Here is an 18,710-nt window from a genome sequence, read left to right on the forward strand (position 1 = left end):
TGGCATCACATGGGGCAGCCCCTCTGTTCAGACTGGGGCTGACTGCCCTGCAGTCTCCACTCACGGGCTACCCACATCCTACAGTAAGATGTTTCATTTCAAGTAGGAAAACAGAAGAAGGGGAACTTCCTTCTCTAAAACAGTCATCAGATACTTCCAGATGCAGCCTTAAAAAACAGAAGAAGGTTGTCCATTCCTTTCTTCTAATACTAAAGGAAGAATAAAATGAACAATACACCGAAACATCTGATAACAACAGTCTGGGGAAAGGAGCAGTCAGTACTGGGACAGGCACTTAAAATGATTGCAATTTAGCAACCTAGTACCAGGCTGTGTCTCTGGGGATTCACAGTCTATTTGCAGTTCTGCCACTTACCTACTGTGTGACCTCCAGCAAGTCCATTAATCTCCCTTTAACAGGTCGCCTCTGGCACTTCTCCTATCTTTTCTGTTAGATCACAATCTGTATTTTTCCCCCTCAGCCACTATCTCATGGAGCACACTTACAACAGTAAGTCCTGATTCTGCATGGGGCTTACTGTCACAGCTGCGGGGTACATGGCAGAACTAAGCAGTGACTGAGCCTTTGTAGAACAATGCTTTCAACATACGGATGTGCCACAACCAGCTACAAGCTTGCAGGCTGCACCTCATCTAAAGCTCTCTGCTTGCCTCAAATCAAAATGCACCATCTGTACAATGGGCTCTGAAACCCCCACCTGCCCTTGGGCAGTAATAAGGAAGGCTCAAACACAAGGGTGCTACAGCAGCTGCAAGCACCATTAGCAGTGAGACCACTCTCCATGTTCATAATGAAATCCCGTAAATCTCCTCCTGGTTCTGAGCAGCTGCTTGTCTGGTCATGGTGTGAAGCCACTTTGCCGCATGTGGCTGAGAAAGGTCAGGATGTGCACAAACACATGACACTACACTGTGATGTGCATGTGCACACTACAGCACGCAGACAAAGGGAAAGAAAAAGAGAACAGATCCTGCTCTCCCTTTCAGCACAGTAACGTGGTAACAGAGTTCTGGCTTTATGCCAGCATAACAGGGAACACAATTTGGCCACAAGGGATTCTGAATCAGGCAGCCTGAAACAAGAGATACATTGAGATTTTACAGAGTATGATGTTCAAGAGAGCCCTGAGTGTTTAGACTTTTAGAAAAATAAGGTTAAAGGAGGCTCCTCTGCTTTAGAGCTTAACTTTGAAATGATGCAGTCTACTTTTTTATGGCTTACACAAAAGGTATTACTGTCATAACAGCTTGTCTATAAAAATGCATTTACTCTTTACTTACGGCAAAAGCTTAACTTTGACTTCACCACAGTTCTCTTGGATTAAACATTCTGGAGAGGAAAGGATTTTTTTATTTTTTATTTTTTTCCCTTTAGAAATCTGTTTCACTCTGTATACAAGAATACAAGACAGGAGAATCATGATGGCTTTGAGGAGTTCCTCTTTTGGAAGAGATGCTACAAAGACAAATTTGGGATCCTTCCAAATAACAAATGAGCAGTATTAAATTGTGATTATTTGCTGAGATCACCCAGTGCTTCAGACTTGCAGTCACATCCAGCTGGCCTGAGCCTTGAGATCTCCGTGAACCTGTTGAGCAGCCCTTGCTCATGCAAGCAGCCCAAGGCTTGGCCCTAAGAAACTCAGGATGTACGAGCAATCTGTGTGCTGCCCCTGCCGACCTCAGTGTGGGCACATCAGCAAGGCAGCTCCCTGAATAATAAACAACACCTTGCAGCTCTTAATGCTGGCACCAGGCTATACCGAACCTGACTGAATTCTAGCCTTTTGTGGCAACTCAATAATACTTAAATATAATTAATTACTATTACTGTGTATGGGTGTGTGTGAGGGGGTGCTGTTTTGTTCTGAAGTCTACTTTTTCAAGGATTTGGAGAGAAATATAAAAACTGTAAGTAAAAACCAAGAGAACCCTCTTTGCTAATTGTGGGGCTGTTTCCAAGGCTCTTTTTTTCTAACCATGTGATCACAGTGTACAATGAACATTTTGGGTGAGCAAAACAGTAGCGACATTGTTGTGCCCCCATGAAAGCTGGCTGCTTCTGTCCAGTCACTTGTTTTCATTCTTATCAAGGAAAAAAAATGTAACAAGTATAGATGAGCTGTGGATAAGTAGGTAAGTTACTTGTTAGAGGAAAGGATTTTATTCCTACAGCATTGCTTCCTTTTGTCATTCCTATGTTCAGGAAGAGAAAGGGGGGAGATCCAAGGAACTAGATGCTAGTCAGCCTCACCTTGATCCCTGGGAAGGGGATGGAGCAAATAATCCTGGGAAACATTTCTAAACATATGAAGGACAAGAAGGTGACTGTGAGTAGACAGAGATTTATGAAGGGAAAATCATATTTACCCAGACTGATAGCCTTTTATGCCAAGATGGTTGAGGTGGACTTGAACGAGGGGAGAACAACAGACGGTGTTTGTGTTGACTTCAGTGAGGCTTTTGACACTGCCTCTCATAGATTCTCATAGACAAACAGAGGAAGAACAGACTAAATAAATGGATGGTGGAGTGGACTGATAACTAGATGAACTTCTGTGCTCAAAGGGTTGTGCTCAGCAGCACAACGTCCTGCTGGAAGCCAGAGCCTAGTGGTATACCCCAAGGGTCAGCACCACTTATCATCTTCATTAATGACATGGACAATGGGGCAAAGGGCACCCTCAGCAAGTTTGCAGCTAATACAAAACTGGGAGGAGTGGCTGATGCACCAGAAGTTGCGTTGCCATTCAGAGGTACCTGAACAGGCTGGGAAAGCGGGCTGGCAGAAACCTCACGAACGTCAACAAAGGGAAATGAAAAGTCCTGCATGTGGGAAGGAACAACCCCATGCACCAGTATGCACTGGGGCCAACCAGCTGGAAAGCAGCCTGGCAGAGTAAGACCGCGGACACCAACTTCAAGTCCACGATGCACCCTTGTGGCAAGGAGCACCAACAGCATTCTGGGCTGCATTAGAAGAAGCAGAATTAGAATTAGACCCTTCCTTTCTTCTCAGCATTAGTGAGACACATTTGTGAGGCATTAGTGAGGCATTAGTGAGACACATTTGCTGTGCTGGGTCCAGTTCTCAGTTCCCAAGGACAAGGAAGATAAGGACTTACTGGAGAGCATCTAGTGAAGGGTTGCAAGGATGATTTAAGGGACTGTAGCATCAGATACACAAAGAAAGAATGAGAGAGCTAGGACTGTTTAGCCTGAAGAAGGCTCAGAGGCATCTTATCAGTGTGTATAAAAACCTGATGGAAGAGTATAAAAAAGGTGCAGCCAGACTCTTCTGAGTTTTATCTATTCAAAGGACAATAGGCAATGCATACAACTTGAAATACAAGAGAAATAAAAGAAATCATTAAAAGATTTTTTAATTTTTTTTTTTTACATGAAGGTGGTTAAACACTGGAACAGGCTGCTGAGAGGGGCATTGGATTCTCTGTCCTTGGAGGTATTAAAGACGCAAATGGATATGGTCCTAAGCATCCTGTTCTAGCTGGCCATTCTTTGAGCAGAGGTTTGGGGACTAGATAATTTCCAGAAGTATCCGTCAACCCCAACAATTCTGTGATTCTACAGTCTTAACTTTGCAATTGCTCAGTGATTGTAAAGAAGAATCTCTCCCACACTGCTGCATGAGAGTGGTCCAGCTTAACAGCAATAGCAACAGCGACTTCCCTCTGGGATTTCATGGCATCTCTTGCTCTTCTCTCTCAGAAGGGAGCTTTCAACAGCATTGTGCTTGGTGGTTGTCTGTTTCATTATTTGGGAACTACCAGGAGGTTTCACTGGTGTTGGGTAGATTTTCTCATACAGAAAAGCTCTGCAGTGTTTCCTGATGATGGTCAGACTCTGAAATAGCCCAGTTATTTAACAGCTTCCTTCATCTTTCAGTGTGTTAATGGCTTAGGAACACTAGCATTTTTCTTACTAAAGGCCCTAAAGGTTTCCTCTATCCTTTACATCCCACCTATGTATTTACCCTGTCTTATTAAAACAGTAGCATTCTCCTTATTTGGAATATATTCAAGAGCATAAAAACACCATATGCTCTAGTAAGCTAGCTTATTTCAGCACAGGCTGCTGCCTTTAAGGAGGAAATGGAAATACCTGTCCTCCAAGAGATATGGAATGTATATTCACAAGTAATTGCCATTACCCCCAAATCAAAACAAAGCAAAACTACTTGTTTCTTCAAATCCAAACCACAGAATGTGGTGTGGGTTGTGTTTTTTTTTTTTTGATAAATCTAGTCAGTCTATATAAAAGCCTGTGATAAAAAAACAGATATGTGTACAAATAAATAAAAGTAATGCAAACAAATGTAGGACTTACGTATGATCCGTAATTCACTGCTAAGGTCTGCAAAGCCCATGGGAGACCTAGGCCAATTAAAATATCAAAAACATTGCTTCCAATGGAGTTGGACACAGCCATATCCCCCATACCTGCAAGCATGGAAACAATAGAAAATCAGACATGTCTCAGAAAGACCCTTAGGCCATCTTCTACACAATTCTACAACACAGGTATTTAGATCCTATAAAACAACAACAACACACCCCTGCTTTTTTGGGAAGCTTTGGAAGTTGGCAATGGTGCCAAAACTTGTTCCACATGGTCATTAAGAATCTGTTAGCTGCTTTGCAATAGCAACAAAATTCTTTTCCTCCTTTGAGCTTGTTTTAAAGTTCAGCCTCAGGGAAAGAGCTATGAAAGTTTTCACATCCAGGACACACCTTTGCTACCTAGAGAGGATAAAGACACACAGAAACAACTCAACAGTAGCCTGACATCTGTGTGACGAACATACCTTGCCTTGCTACGATAAGGCTTGCCATGCAGTCCGGCACACTGGTTCCAGCTGCCAAGAAAGTGATGCCCATTATCACATCTGGAATTCCCAGTGTGTAGCCAATGATTGTCACCTAAGGAGCAGAATTAAACTGTCAGGTGGTTTACAAAGCTTAAAATCAGAGGCCAGCTTGGCCTAATTCTGCAAGATGCTGTGAGACAATGTTTATTGCCCAGTGCAAACTGACACTTTCTCTAAAGAGAAGCAATGACAGGCTTTTTTTTTTTTTTTTTGGTATATTCATCATCTAGCAGAGGATGGCACTGACCTGCTACGTACTCTCTTTGATTAGGTGACTAGGTGCTTTACACCTTTCATCCACAATTTTCCTAACGCTAACCTGGAGAAGAGGCTATATAGTGGGCAACTACCCTGTGTAACAGTCTCCTGATCTTGTCTGAAGCTCACTGACATTATTACATACAAATAATAGCTAAGATGACACCAAAACAACCCCAAGGTTCATTACATTATGAAAACGGTATATACAAAAACATATACCCAAGCCACTGCCAAAAAATTCCTATTGGCAGAGAGGAGATACCTTTAATTTCCTTTGTTCCTTTGCAACGGAGTCTATGACAGATTAGCACTCTTTGATCTGACCCACATTTTAAAAATTTTGGATGCTTTTGTTTAATGATACCACATTTTCTATTAGCCATGTTTAATTGCACAGCAGAAAGAGAAAAGCTTAATCACAGATAATGTTTACTCTTCTGAACATGCATACTTCAAGAAATGTGAACCATATGTTAGAAGCAGAACAGTGACCCTGTGGGTTCTGGTATTTCAGCTATGGAAAGCAGGGATAGCTTTTTCTTGAAAAACATCTCATCCTCACAGATGAAAAGCAGAAGAAAGCATTTAACTTTCTATTTACTGTCCAGGGTAGCACGGGTTATTGAAAACAAAACCAAATAAACTCTCTTCTGTAACCGGTTTGATTAGTTCCTAGGGAAAACCCTGGCGTTCATTTTTGCACTTAGTACAAGAATGAATTGTGAAGGCAGAGGAAAAGTTTTATTGTTTCCCTCCTCCCAGTGGGAAAGCTGTGGCCACTGCTTTAGTGAGGTATCTCCATACTCCTCAGGTCCCACGCTGAGACAGATCGTGAGTTGTGCACTCCATCACAAGAGCAGCAGCCCAAATCCAGGCTTCCCTTTCTTTCCTGATGCCAGTGCCCCACCATTGTCTAATTCTTCTTAAGAGTACAGACCACCTAATTTCTCTAAGCTGACAAAAATCAATTATGTCGCCTTTCTCAGGCTGTGCTTTCTGCTTTACTGGGTACATACCATCCACACCATCATGTACGAGAAAGCTGCAATCCAGAGGGTAGAAGAAGCAAAGGTAACCATGAACCATTTTTCCAAGTGGGGTTTGTTACAGTTGGGCACTGTGAAATACAGGACAAAACTCAGTGGCCATGTGAAGAGCCATTTCAAGACTTCTATTTTGCCAGCTGTAAAACAAAAATGTGAAAGAATCATGATTCTAGCCTGTTTTAGTTAATTGTAACAAACAAGAAGCCAGAGCTGCCTCAACCCAAGGTCCAATCAAACAGATAATGACATTTCATGTTTAGAAGACCACAGCATGAGATCAAAGATGGGAGATAGGAGGGTAAAGAAGGGCACAAGGAAGGATTATGCAGTGCATGCCCATGAAATCCAGTGAGTGTGATAGGCCATGGGTCAGAACAAACCTGCTACACTTTCTGTTTAAAGTTCTTACAGGTGCCACATAAGAACCAAGTTCTAGAAAGAGATACGATCCATCTTCAACTACTAAATAGGAAGGTACAGAAAAGATGGAACCAGGCCCTTCTTATGAGTGTACAAGGAAATAGTGAGAGGCAACGGACCCAACTTGCAACAAGGGAAATTCTGAATAGTTACTACCATAGTAGTACTACTGAGATAGGAGCACACCTTATTTCCCAGCAAAGATAAAGCCTAGGCTGAGATGCATCTGACCTGTTTTCAGGCAACTTGCCAGTGGCCCCACCGTCCTTGGCTTCCTCTGCAGCCAGCGGGGAGAGATGGTCCTCTCCAGAGGGTGACATCGATTTTGGGTCAGAAACCCCCTGGCAGAGGTTGCTGCCTCTCACCGCTGACTGCAGCAGCAGCACTGGACAACTGCAGGGCCAACACATAAGCTGCGACCAAGGTACACCTGAGCCCAGCGGTCTGCATCCTGAGAAGTTCCTGCTACTTTCCAATTCATCTGTTACCTGTGACCAGGAACTAAACTGCAAGGTGAAGGCTGATGGGAGCTGTCACAGAGACACTTCTACCCCAACATGCGCCTGTAATGTTTTCTGGCACAGTCAAAGCGAGTGTTGCTTTCTGGAACAACACAACACATGAGCTTCTTACTGGGTAGGTCAAAAGGTGTGTATGGCCCTTCATGGTCATCATCGTCATCATCTTCGTCCTCTTCCTCATCATTTTCATTGTTCTCATTATCCTCATTCTCATTTTCTGTTTCAGTGCCAGCCTCAGCCATGTCCTCCTCTCGCCGTGTGCTGTTCATGCCTCGCTCGGCTGAGTTGCTTGGGCCTGTTCCATTCTCTACCACATGCTTGATTGGTATTTTGATTGCTACTTCTGATTCACCATTGGTGTAAGTCCTGCTGTTTATCAGTCTTTGTCTCTGTAGATACAGGAAAAAAATCTCACTCAAAGACAGATTCTTTTTCATTAATTTATTTATTTATTTAAAGAGAAAGAAACAGAGAGATGTGCAGAGTTTTTTAAAAATTGGTTTTAAAAGGGATGAATTTTGATCACACGTAATGAAATGGTTACTTGAAGAAAAATCTCACACAGATACAACTTTTAGAAGAGAAGGAGCAGCAGATGTAGAATTGACTACAGGTGTACAACAAGACCAGGGTCAGATTCAGTGCAGTACTATGTTACAAAATAAGTGTAAGTGATGCTAACATCAGATCAATGCTGGGGACATCTGCAGTGAGCAACAGGTAGCATAACCACATAACAACCACATAACTTTCCTAGAATCTCCACGTGTACAGATATCAAAGGATGATTTAATCATTGTCAGAAGGATGAAATCTAGAAAAATGCTATCAGGGATCCAGAAAGCTACTGAGGTCCATTTTGACCTGAACAGTGTCAGAGGAAAGGGAAAATAAAGAATGAGAAAGAGAGAGAAAGTGGGGGAAAAAGATAACAGACATACCTCATTGATTAGCATGCGGCTAGCCATGGAGAGACGTGTTTTTGGGGGAAAGTGGCTGGTTATCATGATCCGGAGCCCAGCCTCAGAAAATGAAAGCTGGTGTGGGTAAGCAGACAGCAGCTCATCCACCATGATCACCGAGGCTTTACGGTGGAAATTCCCTGCAGCCAAGAAATGAACAGAAGCTGAGGTCTTTGTTCACCACCAGCCTCTCTCTCTACCCTATGTGGCTCTTGGCAGAATAAATCTGCGGGTTCCAGAGGTCCTTTCTAAGAACCATTTCTTTAGCTACTGCCATAGCTGTAGCTTCTACTGCCTCCTCTAATTTTAATTTCTGTCTTTACATGGCAGGTTTTATAAATAAATCACCAACATGGTACCACCATGCATGATGTTACTAGAAAAGTAAATCTACTCTGCACAGTTCGTCATAGGCTTCTGTGAAGTGGATTGTTGCTTCCACAACATTGAGGTGGAGGTGGTGCTGCAGTAAGGCTGCATTAATTCCACTATTAAAGTCTGCACTTGTGCAAGGATATTGGCCTCATCCACCACTGACTGTACACTGGGTAAGAAAACTGTCACTGTGTTCTTGCAGAGTACCAGTGTAAATAAAAGCAGGGTCCTGCATCCCTGCTCGCAGTTCATTTCTTAGAGCTGTCATCAAATCTGGCAGCAAACACAGGTGCCAGTCCGTGGGGTGCAACCCACAGCATGAGAGCAAAGAGCAGACCTCTGAAATGCACTCCAGCTGGGGCACAGCGCCAGCATCTGCCACCTCTGTGTGACAGGCCCAGACTCCTTGGGTTGTAAATCCTGGGCCAGGACTGGGACTCAGCAGCAGGGAAACCCAAGATCTTCCCCGCACAACTGTGCTCAGCACTGGCAAGTGTTTGATGGTGTCAAACACTTGGTGATTTGTCACTTGGATGGTGATTGCTTATCACCACCTGTTAGTCTTAGAGCAGAGTATCTCCTCAGCCTCAGTGCCACTTTCTTTTTCTGAGGAGGTTTCCATGGATGGTAACAGACATGTGGGGCCACCTATATTCATAAAAACAAAAATAGCCAGATAGCTTTTCCTTATGACTTTATCACACTGGCATGTCCTATGTGGTACAGAAACCCTTCTACTTGATTCTTTTTGTCCTCTGTTCAGAAAATTAGGAGCTCAGAAAGCAAACAGTACTAGTGGAAACCCTCAACACTCCAGCCTGCTGAAATCAGGGCTGTTTGCAACCCCTTGCTACTGCTGGTGTGCACAGCAGCACCACCCGCCTATCTGAGCCTGGTGGCCTGCTGCCAAGTAAACACAGGAACAATCCGCAAGAAAATGAAGCAATTCTTTGGTCTTCCTTCCTCAGCCAGTTTGAGTAAACACAAATGTTCAAAACAAAAATTTACCAGCAGCTGAGCAAAGAAACACTCTGGTAAGATTTAAACAAAATCCCACAATCAGAAATGCCTCATTTGTGTGTGATCCTGAGGTCACTGGGTAAACCCGAGTTTATGCTTCTGTTTTATCAGTCTAGCTCTACTGGTACAGTGCAGCTTTGCTGTTGAGACCCCAAGACTACAGACTGCCATTCCAGTAAGAGCAGCTTCCCCAAACCACAGTACACCACACTCACAGAAGCTTTCCCTCCGCTCAGCAACAGGGCAGTAACATGATAGCTGGCATCTGGTAGACTCACCAAAGGGTTTCAGGTCAGCAAGAAAAAACATCTACATTTCATGCTTACTGTATATGGACTGTATCTTTCAATCACTGTTCATGGGAAAACAGCTATTTTTGTTAGTTTTTTTGAGTCCAGCAGAACAAAAAGGGCAGCTCATCTGCACTCAGAGACCAGGACTGCTTTAGACAAGAAAACAGCTCCTTCCCAAGTGAAACCAGCGACACAGGGCAGGGGCAGCTGTTATTGCTGAGAATAGGTGCAGAAAAATCCCAGGCAGTTACTGCACATGCTTGTTGCTGGTTGCATAGACAAAGTATGACTTAGTATCCTCTGTACATGCAGTTTAACCCATGCTCACCAATGCATACACAGAGCTACTGCACCTGAGCTATGGAGTGGGTGATTTTTTAAGCTAAGGACACAAAATATTTTTTTTAATGTGATCACAACTGAATTCAAGTGGAAGAGGATTTCAGACAACGTGAAATCATCCACTTAATAGATCATTTATATGGAAAAGTCGTGCAAGTTCAAGGCACCATGCACATTAAAAAGCATGTTATCTGGACCAACATAGATTTCCCTTCCCCCCTGAGGAGGCACGCACCCTAGTTTAAATACGGCCTTTTTTCCTGTTCAGTTTATGTTGCTTTGGAATGAAACTAAATTTATTGATGATGCCAAATGTGAACGAACATCTTCAGTCAAGAATAACCACCTCCACAGGAGGACTTGCACTGGTGTGGCTGGACAGTCTAAATAAGAAGCTTCTGTGCAAGTCAGGCTCGAAGCTGAGGGGGTGCTTTCAGCCAGGTACTTGTCCAGCAGCAACAATTACCCCAAGGAGGCCTGAGCTGCCTCCGCTGCCAAGGATGCAGTGGCTGGGGTCACTGTTTGCTCCCAGGCACAAGAGCCATGGCCATCCGGTGGAGCTTACGAAGGGCCACCTCCCTGCCTATGTCAGTGCTGATCAGACAAGACCAGCCCACACCACAGGACCAGCAGACAAATTTGTAAACATTCTGAACGATGCAAGCAAGTGGGGTGACTTACTGGAACAGTTACCTTTCTTTAGTAACACCACTGTAGCATCACAGTTGCTGTTATCATCCATTTCTGTGTTGTTTGCTAATCCATTCACCATATTTGCAGCATTTTTCGTCTTCCTTTCAAAACAGTGATGTATGGTAGAGTTGTACCTGCACAAATGAAACAAACTCTAGATGTACCTTTTTGCTGCTTCTTTGTGGATTTCTTGACACTGCCTTTCCTACACTCAGATCCTGGTTTTAAGGAAATCTAGGTATAACATGCCACAAATCTAACTGAACTGAATGCAGTGCAACCTCTCTGATTTATCATATTTCAAAGCCTTGTGGGCACAATCTCTAATACTGTGCTTTTTTATAAGTAGGCAATATTCCCATAGCAAATAATGATTATACATCATTGTGCTTTTTTTTTTTTTTTTTTTAATCACAGTCACTCCTGAGTATGAGTGCTATGAGTGCTATTTTACCCGTGGAGGCATACTAGAGAAACACAAGACCACCTGCTAAATTCTGGTCTCAACTTTGAATATTTTTTTTTAATCTGTTTCTTATCATGTTTTGAGTAGCCAGGTGCTGACACAAACATGAGCTAGGGATCTTCCCACAAGACTCAAAGGCAAGGGTGGACCACTGTGAGCTCCTGGCCAGGGTCCCTAACCAGGCTGACAACCTCGCCAGCTCTCTCCAGACACATCTGAAACATCTGTTCAAACTACAGCATCACTTTTGGGAAAACAAAACAAAACAGAACAAAAACAAAAAACAAACAAACAAAAACAGAAAAAAAAAACAATTCTAGATTCAACAGTAAAATTACCTGCTTTGCTGGCCAGTGAATTGTTGCAAGGGTGAACTTACTCCCCACATTAATTAAGTTTCTAATTACTAGAAGTGAGATGAATTCTGACTTTGTTCCCTTTAATCCAGCCTGACGGCTTTGCTGTTCTGAGAATTGCTCTCATAATATTTACTCTGTTCATCATTTCAAAACAAATCTCTACTCTTACTTGTTGAGACAAGACCACTGGTGTGTTTGGCAGCTGGTAGGTTTTGTTTAATGTTCCAGTTTAAATCTGGGTTTCTTTTCCACTGGCTTTTAAAAACAAGGCAGGAGGAGGGGAACCAAACAGCAGAACAGACTTCCCTAGCATCAACTTATGTGAAAGCAGCTACACAGGACAGATGCTCGAAAAATCAGTGTGGGTTGTGCTTCAGTTTTATCACAGGTGTCAAAGGAAGGAATAATGAATCACTGTGGGGTTTTGTGCCCCAAAAAAAAAGTACAGGGGAATTTTCCACACGTTTGTTTCTGAGCAGGGGTGCTAAAGCAAAGAATGAAGAGTTTGTTTTGGTGGGAGTCGGGGATGGATTCAGGCCTCTGCTCTGCCACAGGCTCACTGTGTTAGCCTTGGTCAGTTCACACAGGGTGAGATCCAGACAGCATCATCTACCTGTAGATGTCTGATACTTTGAGCTGTACTATGGGGATAAGCAGCCCCTCCCTGCCTCATCAGGATCCATGACAAATAGATACATGACAGGGCAAGATGCTTTGTCCCCTGCTGCTGGAGGTGCTGTTGGCATGCAAGCTGAGCAGTGCAACAGAAGCCCTGCCTACAGCATGCTCTAACCGCCTTTGCAGCCTCTGCAAAAGCACCGGAGCTGGGAACCTTCCAATCTAAACAAGCCAGGGATGCATTTGACTTACTTCATAATAACGATGTAGATGGCATACATCAGCACCAAGACTAAGGACTCCCACCTGCAAATAAAAGTGACACAGAAAGTGCATCAGAGCAGGGCCCAGTGCCCGCTCCCATCACGCCACAGGCACGCAGAAAAGCTCGACCCTCCCGGCACATCTAAATGCCACCCTGGAAGAGGAGATGGGTGAAGAAACAGCTCGCGTGCCTGAACGCCTGTGTTGTTGCTTTAACTTCTGCTCTGGTTTTACTTGGCCAGATCAGTCTGCCAGCTAGAACAGATGACTGAAACCAAGAGTTCTGAGAACAAGTGTGCATCCAAGGAAGATCGACACTTCTGTAAGGACAACACGTGTGGGACTGTAGCAGAGGGAGGGCAGAGGTTGTCCTGCTCAGCAGGCGTGAAGCAGGCTGTGGGGGCCTTCTGAGCATGCTAAAGCGCTCTGGTCGTGATGAGATGACCTGAAGAAGGGCTGGCTGCTCTTTACTGCTGCTGCACAACCACGGAGCAGGCAGCAGGTAGCAGTTTAAACAACCCATCAGACAGTGATGGTTTCTTCTGCTGCTTCTACATCAAACTAAAGAAATTTGTGTAAAAAAAAATAGATTATGACTTTACACTTGTTCCTGGCCAACGTGGTTTTTTTTTTCTGTCCTTTTTCATTGACCAAAATGCTGTATTCTGCATAGATCACTATGGCAAACTGCTAGTCCTTGTGGAAATAATCCATTATCACACTGCCATGTACTAAAACTCATGGGTTACTTTCTTTTTAATGATTTTGAAACATTGCACTAACCATACCAATATCTCATTCCTGACAGTTCACCACAGCTTCCTCATTAATGTGTTTTGAGTAGAAGGACAGTCAAACACAATTGGGCCTCAAGTCAATTTTAGTTAAACAAAACAAAACAAAGAAAAAACATTGCAAAACTCAGTGTTTCAGAAATCCCCCTCTGAAATTAAACATAAATCCCCCAGTGAGAAGGAGTTTAAGAAAACACACAACACAAGAAGCCTGACTCCCCCTAGTGCTTGTAATCTAAATAATGCGGTCTGTGAGTGAAATCAAAGCTACCACTCACTATCCAAGCCCTAAGATGTGCTGAAAATACAACGATCTAAGCAAAACTTTTGATTCCCTCCTTCTCATGAACCCTGTTTATTGCAGCTTTTGTGGGGTAAACAGGAAAATGAACAAGAAAGAAATGGGATCCACAGCTGGATGTACTTACCAAGAAACTTTTTCATCATAAATAAACTGTGGAGGAAAGATTTTAAAAGAGGCATGTTAGACAAGAAATGTGACAGCGTGCATCAGAGCTGAAAACAGCCCACCACCTGAACAAAGGGTATGGGGTACAGAGCAACCCAGGGCCTGGGCAACGGGATTAGGATCTGGTCTGTTTTCCTCTGAACATTTCAGCTCCCAGTTTCTCCCCCCTAGAAAAGCAGGGTGGTACTTCTTTCCAAATACCACGGGGTCCTGCAGAACTGGCACTGTTGCAGCACTGAGCAGAAGTGCTTACAGAGAAAACAGAGGTGACCTGGAGGAGGGGCAGCATCAGCTGGTCTCGACAGATACTGCCTCTCCTTTTGAGCTGCTCTTAGGTGGCAACCGGGCAGCAAACACACAGATTTACAGCCACTTCTACAGCCGGTGTGTATGACAGGTGCTCCAAAAAAAAAATCGGGCGAAAACTGGCCATGGAACATGATTTCCTAAGAGCTAAGCTATCACCACAGGAGCTGGATTTAACTGCTGTTATAGTCATTTTAGTACATCTGCAGACCAGTGTTGAAGCCTCCCTCATGATGCTGTGCAAACCTCTTCAGGAAAGAAATGTGTCTTTCTCCTGCATATATAAGATGCTGTGTGCTGGGGAAAAAACAATTCTGCGGCAGAGAAGTGCAGGGGTATTTGCCCATCTTCGCTTGTCTCCAGTGTTTGAGTAGGCAGGTGTTAGGAGCTCACCGGTAGATGGCTGCAGTGTTCCACGGCTGGGTACTCTCCCAGCATACACCCATCACCACCAGCATCTAGGAGGTCCCCTGGGAGGACAGGGGACTTCCATGGTTGCCTTGCCGGTAGCACCCCTCTCTGCTTCCCCTTCCAGCTCAAGCGGACACCTGCGTGAGAGCTGCTCCTGCTGCCAGTCCCAGAGCCAGGGACACCCAGCCTGGCTCGCCCGACATGTGGGGAGGCCACGGTGGGGAGGCCGGGATGCCCGGCGGGCAGGACAGAGGCAAGGAGCAGCCGGGCAGTGCCAGGATACCTGCTGCTTGCCACTTGGTCCTGCCGAAGCACCTTTGCCTGCCTGAAGAGGTGGGAAGGCTGTATTTCCACTAGAAAAACACATCTGTGGAAGCGGCACCAGGGAACACCAAGGAAAAGGAAATGAGCTTCTGGAAGTATGGTGAAACACTTCCCTTAAGCTACAGGGCTTGTAAACAGCAACTCCTGTTTGACAGCACACACCAAACAATAGCTGTATTTGTTACTGGAAAAACGACAGCAAAACATTATGCATGTTATGTCACAGTGCCCAGTCACCATGATCCAACCTGACAACAGCTATTTTAGGTTACAGCATTTTGGTGTGATAGGACACAAAAGTGTGTTGACCTCTGTGATTAAAAATAGCACCGATCACACTTTTTTCACAAATGACAATGATCACGTCCCTTCAAGTTAAGAAACAGTGGGATCTTTATCCTTTTGAGGGAAATAAGGAGTAACAGTTTTGCCAAGATCTAAAAGAAGGCAAGGCTACTTTGTAATATAACAAAAATCATACTGCTAACTCATCATGAGGTAGATGTGATAAGCAGAGTTTATCTACTTCTAATCTCTGTGATTTAGAGTTCACTCATTCTTTTCAACTAGCATGGAGCACCAAACAGGTGAGTTTGCTGCTTTGCCATTTATTACTGCAGCACTGCAATTCCTTTGCTGGTGGAAATGGAAGGAAACAAACTCACATGGATTTACCCAGCAGAATGTTAAACCGTTGAATCTCAATGTTGGCAGGGATGTATTTATTTCCCCTCAGGTATATTTCTGGTTAGCTTAGACACCCATGGAGCGCAACTCATATTAGAGCACCACAAGTTGCTGTTGAAAGTAATATGTGAGCAACCTTCTACAAGCAGTATCACTGCTCACGTAAGACAACTGTATTTTGGCTGCAGCAAAGTCTCAATGCCCTGGCACGGTAAATTATCCCTATATAGAAAAGCATTTAAGTGCCTCCTAAAATTTAAGGCCCATACAAGTCTAACAAGTGTTAGACTGTAAGCGAAGTCCCACTGCAAAGAATGGTCACTGTAAGCAAAGGGCAGGTTTGAGACCACCTCATGAAACTGAACAGCTACAAGCCTATGGGGCCTGATGAGATGCGTCCCAGGGTCTTGAAGGAACTGAGTTGCCAAGCCTCTCTCCATCATACTTGAAAAGTCCTGGCAGTCAGGTAAAGTCCCTGGTGACTGGAAAAAAGGAATCATCACTCCCATTTTTAAAAAGGGTAGAAAGGAGGACCCAGGGAACTACAGACTGGTGAGCCTCATGTGAGATGTGAGGACAGAATGGGAGAAGAGTTCATTAAGAACAGCCCTGCAGAGAAGGACTTGGGGGTTCTGGTGGACGAAAAGCTTGACATGAGGCAGCAGTGCACACTAGAAGCCCAGAAGGGCAACTGCATCCTGGGCTGCATCAAGAGAGGAGTGGTCAGCAGGTGAAGAGAGGTGATTGTGCCCCTCTGCTCTGCCCTTGTGAGGCCCCTCCTGGAGTACTGCATCCAGGTCTGGGGCCCCCAGCACAAGAAGGATGTGGGGCTGTTAGAATGGGTCCAGGGGAGGGGCCAGAAAGATGATAGGAGGGCTGGGGAACCTTTCCTATTAAGAAAGACTGAGAGAGCTGGGGCTGTTCTGCCTGCAGAAGAGAGGGCTCTGGGGAGACCTCATTGCAGCCTTTCAGTACTTAATGGGAGCTGATTAAAAATATAGTGACTTTTTACATGGGCAGACAGTGAGAGGAAAAGGAGGAATGGTTTTAAACTAAAAGAGGGGAGATTTAGATTAGCTGTTAGGAAGAAATTCTTTACTCAGAGGATGGTGAGGCACTGGAACGGGCTGCCCAGAGAAGCTGTGGATGTTCCATCTCTGGAGGTGTTCAAGGCCAGGCTGGAAGAGGCCCTGGGCAACCTGATATAGTGGGTGGCATCCCTGCCTGTGGCAGGGGGTTGGAACTAGGTGATCTTTAAGGTCCCTTCCAACCCAAGCCGTTCTATGATTCTATGAAATGAGAAAAATGAGTGAAAGTTGTGCTACACTCTGCTGTGAGCCAGCAGCATGTCTCCTAGTGGAGACATCAGGGCCTGGAGAGTCAGTATTTGAATAACAATGTGTTGCCACCTAAATTTGATTCTACCTTGAAAGGACATATAAGATCTGAGCTACTGCAAAGCCAGGGGTCCTTGAGTGAATGACGGGGAAGAGAGAAAAATTCTTAAACTGAAGCAGTGTTTAGACTCTGAAAGGAAAAATCCGCATTTGCCATCAATTGGGGAACAATACTGCATACAGTAGGGGTGGTATATCAGTCGAGTCTTTAACCATACAAAATGTTTTCCCTTCCTCTCATTTTACTCTGTTTTTCTTTAACAGGTGTTTAAAGGACACATGCAATGACTTCTGTTGAGTACCAGTGAAGAGATGTGGGGACCATTCTGCATCTCCCAAGCCACAGCTGGCCATGAAGTGCTCTAACATCCAAATAAGAGTTCTGGCAATACCTCCAAGTCTCAAATTGCACAGTCCTGTCCTGGCTGCATGAAGGACTTTGAATCTCACAGTGTAAGATGAGCACAAGAGTGGGCACACATCTGGAGAGAAATCCGAGGCTTAAGAAAAAAATAACAGTACTCTGATATAATGGGGTACAGTTCCATGAGAAAAGGATTTCTGCGGTTTTGTAACTATGAAGAACACCTCACACCGAAATAAACTATAGGAGAAAAGTTTTAAGGATAACAGAGACGGGTGTTCAATGAATAGTATAACTTACTCATTACGTAGGATATGTAGCTAAGAATTTCAGGGACGCACTGGACATGATAAAGAATGGTTCTCAGTGTCCTGAAGCAGCTGACAGCCATGAGGATGAACCAGATACAAAGAAAAAAATCTGCCCTGCTTTAAGAACTTAAAAGCCAATGACAGGTTCAACAACAGATTTTTAACTCACCTGCACGCACTATATGATGCACCCAACACAGACAACAAGAGGCTAAATAAATGCCAGGTAGCTGCCCACATCTGTGCTTCCCTTGGAGTAAACTAAGAGAATACCTGCTAGATGTCTTTATGCTCGTGCACTGTAATTTATTACAATTGGTAGGTGTGGTTGAGTTTATTGGTTAGGAACACTTTTTGGTATGATGCTACTTGCCAAGCTGTCAAAGCAAAAAAAAAAAAAAGTGTTTTGTTTTGCAGCCCATTACTAACAATTATGTAGCTTTTATTCTAGCAACCATATTGATGCATGCATTAGATTGAAGACAAGTTACTTTTCATCGGGTGCAAAACGGCTGACCTTGCAGTAAGCAGAATAAAAGTACAAGCAGGTTAAGGCAAACCCTCTGAGATTAAAGACAGATATAGGCCTTAGTACCTACAGAATACATACGTGGCACACATACATGATGAGTGAAGGCAAAACAAAGCACACTGTTAAAACTGTGACTAAGAAACATTGCATGAACTTCAGGAATGCAAAGTGTCCATCTTCTGACTCTAAAATTCCCTTCTTCTTGTTTACATAGGGAAGTTAACTTCACAAAATCACTTTCTTTCTTAGGGAATGTATGGCCCTAGACTACATGCCCAAACAAATAAACAACAAAGAAAAGTAGTAACTGTTAACAAGAAAGTCGATTTTTGCACTTCCTACTTTGGTATTTATTGCAAAGGTAATGCTAAACTCATGGCACTGTCTTGTACATGCATTTTTCATTGTATAGCCCAGCTTTCAGAGTTGCAGGGTATTTACTGAACTTGGCGGAAGCTGAAATCAGAGTAGCACTATGAGTTACTGGAACTGTAGCCTTCATTACAGGATTTGCTGTTAGCATGCACTGTACAAGACCTTGTCCCCAGTTACATATTAATGTTTTG

The 18,710-nt window shown here is 43.9% G+C and overlaps 1 protein-coding gene across 14 annotated transcripts in view; it reads right to left on the bottom strand.

Moving 5' to 3' along the window:
• RIN2 (Ras and Rab interactor 2) overlaps nucleotides 1–18,710 on the bottom strand; it is a 349,998-nt gene that overhangs the window by 117,495 nt on the left and 213,793 nt on the right. For 12 of the 14 annotated variants that reach the window (XM_083832276.1, XM_083832253.1, XM_083832275.1 and 9 more), the window contains 8 exons: nucleotides 13,772–13,797; nucleotides 12,538–12,591; nucleotides 10,831–10,976; nucleotides 8,099–8,259; nucleotides 7,270–7,546; nucleotides 6,187–6,353; nucleotides 4,847–4,961; nucleotides 4,369–4,481 (listed from right to left, as the gene is read on the bottom strand). In XM_083832276.1, coding sequence (XP_083688402.1) covers nucleotides 4,369–4,481; nucleotides 4,847–4,961; nucleotides 6,187–6,353; nucleotides 7,270–7,546; nucleotides 8,099–8,259; nucleotides 10,831–10,976; nucleotides 12,538–12,591; nucleotides 13,772–13,797 — 1,059 coding nt within the window. The remainder of the gene's footprint in view (nucleotides 1–4,368; nucleotides 4,482–4,846; nucleotides 4,962–6,186; nucleotides 6,354–7,269; nucleotides 7,547–8,098; nucleotides 8,260–10,830; nucleotides 10,977–12,537; nucleotides 12,592–13,771; nucleotides 13,798–18,710) is intronic. The other 2 variants (XM_083832271.1, XM_083832261.1) reach the window with 2 other exon arrangements.

The sequence above is a fragment of the Anser anser genome (assembly GCF_964211835.1).
Source record: "Anser anser genome assembly, chromosome: 3".
Taxonomy (NCBI): Eukaryota; Metazoa; Chordata; class Aves; order Anseriformes; family Anatidae; genus Anser; species Anser anser.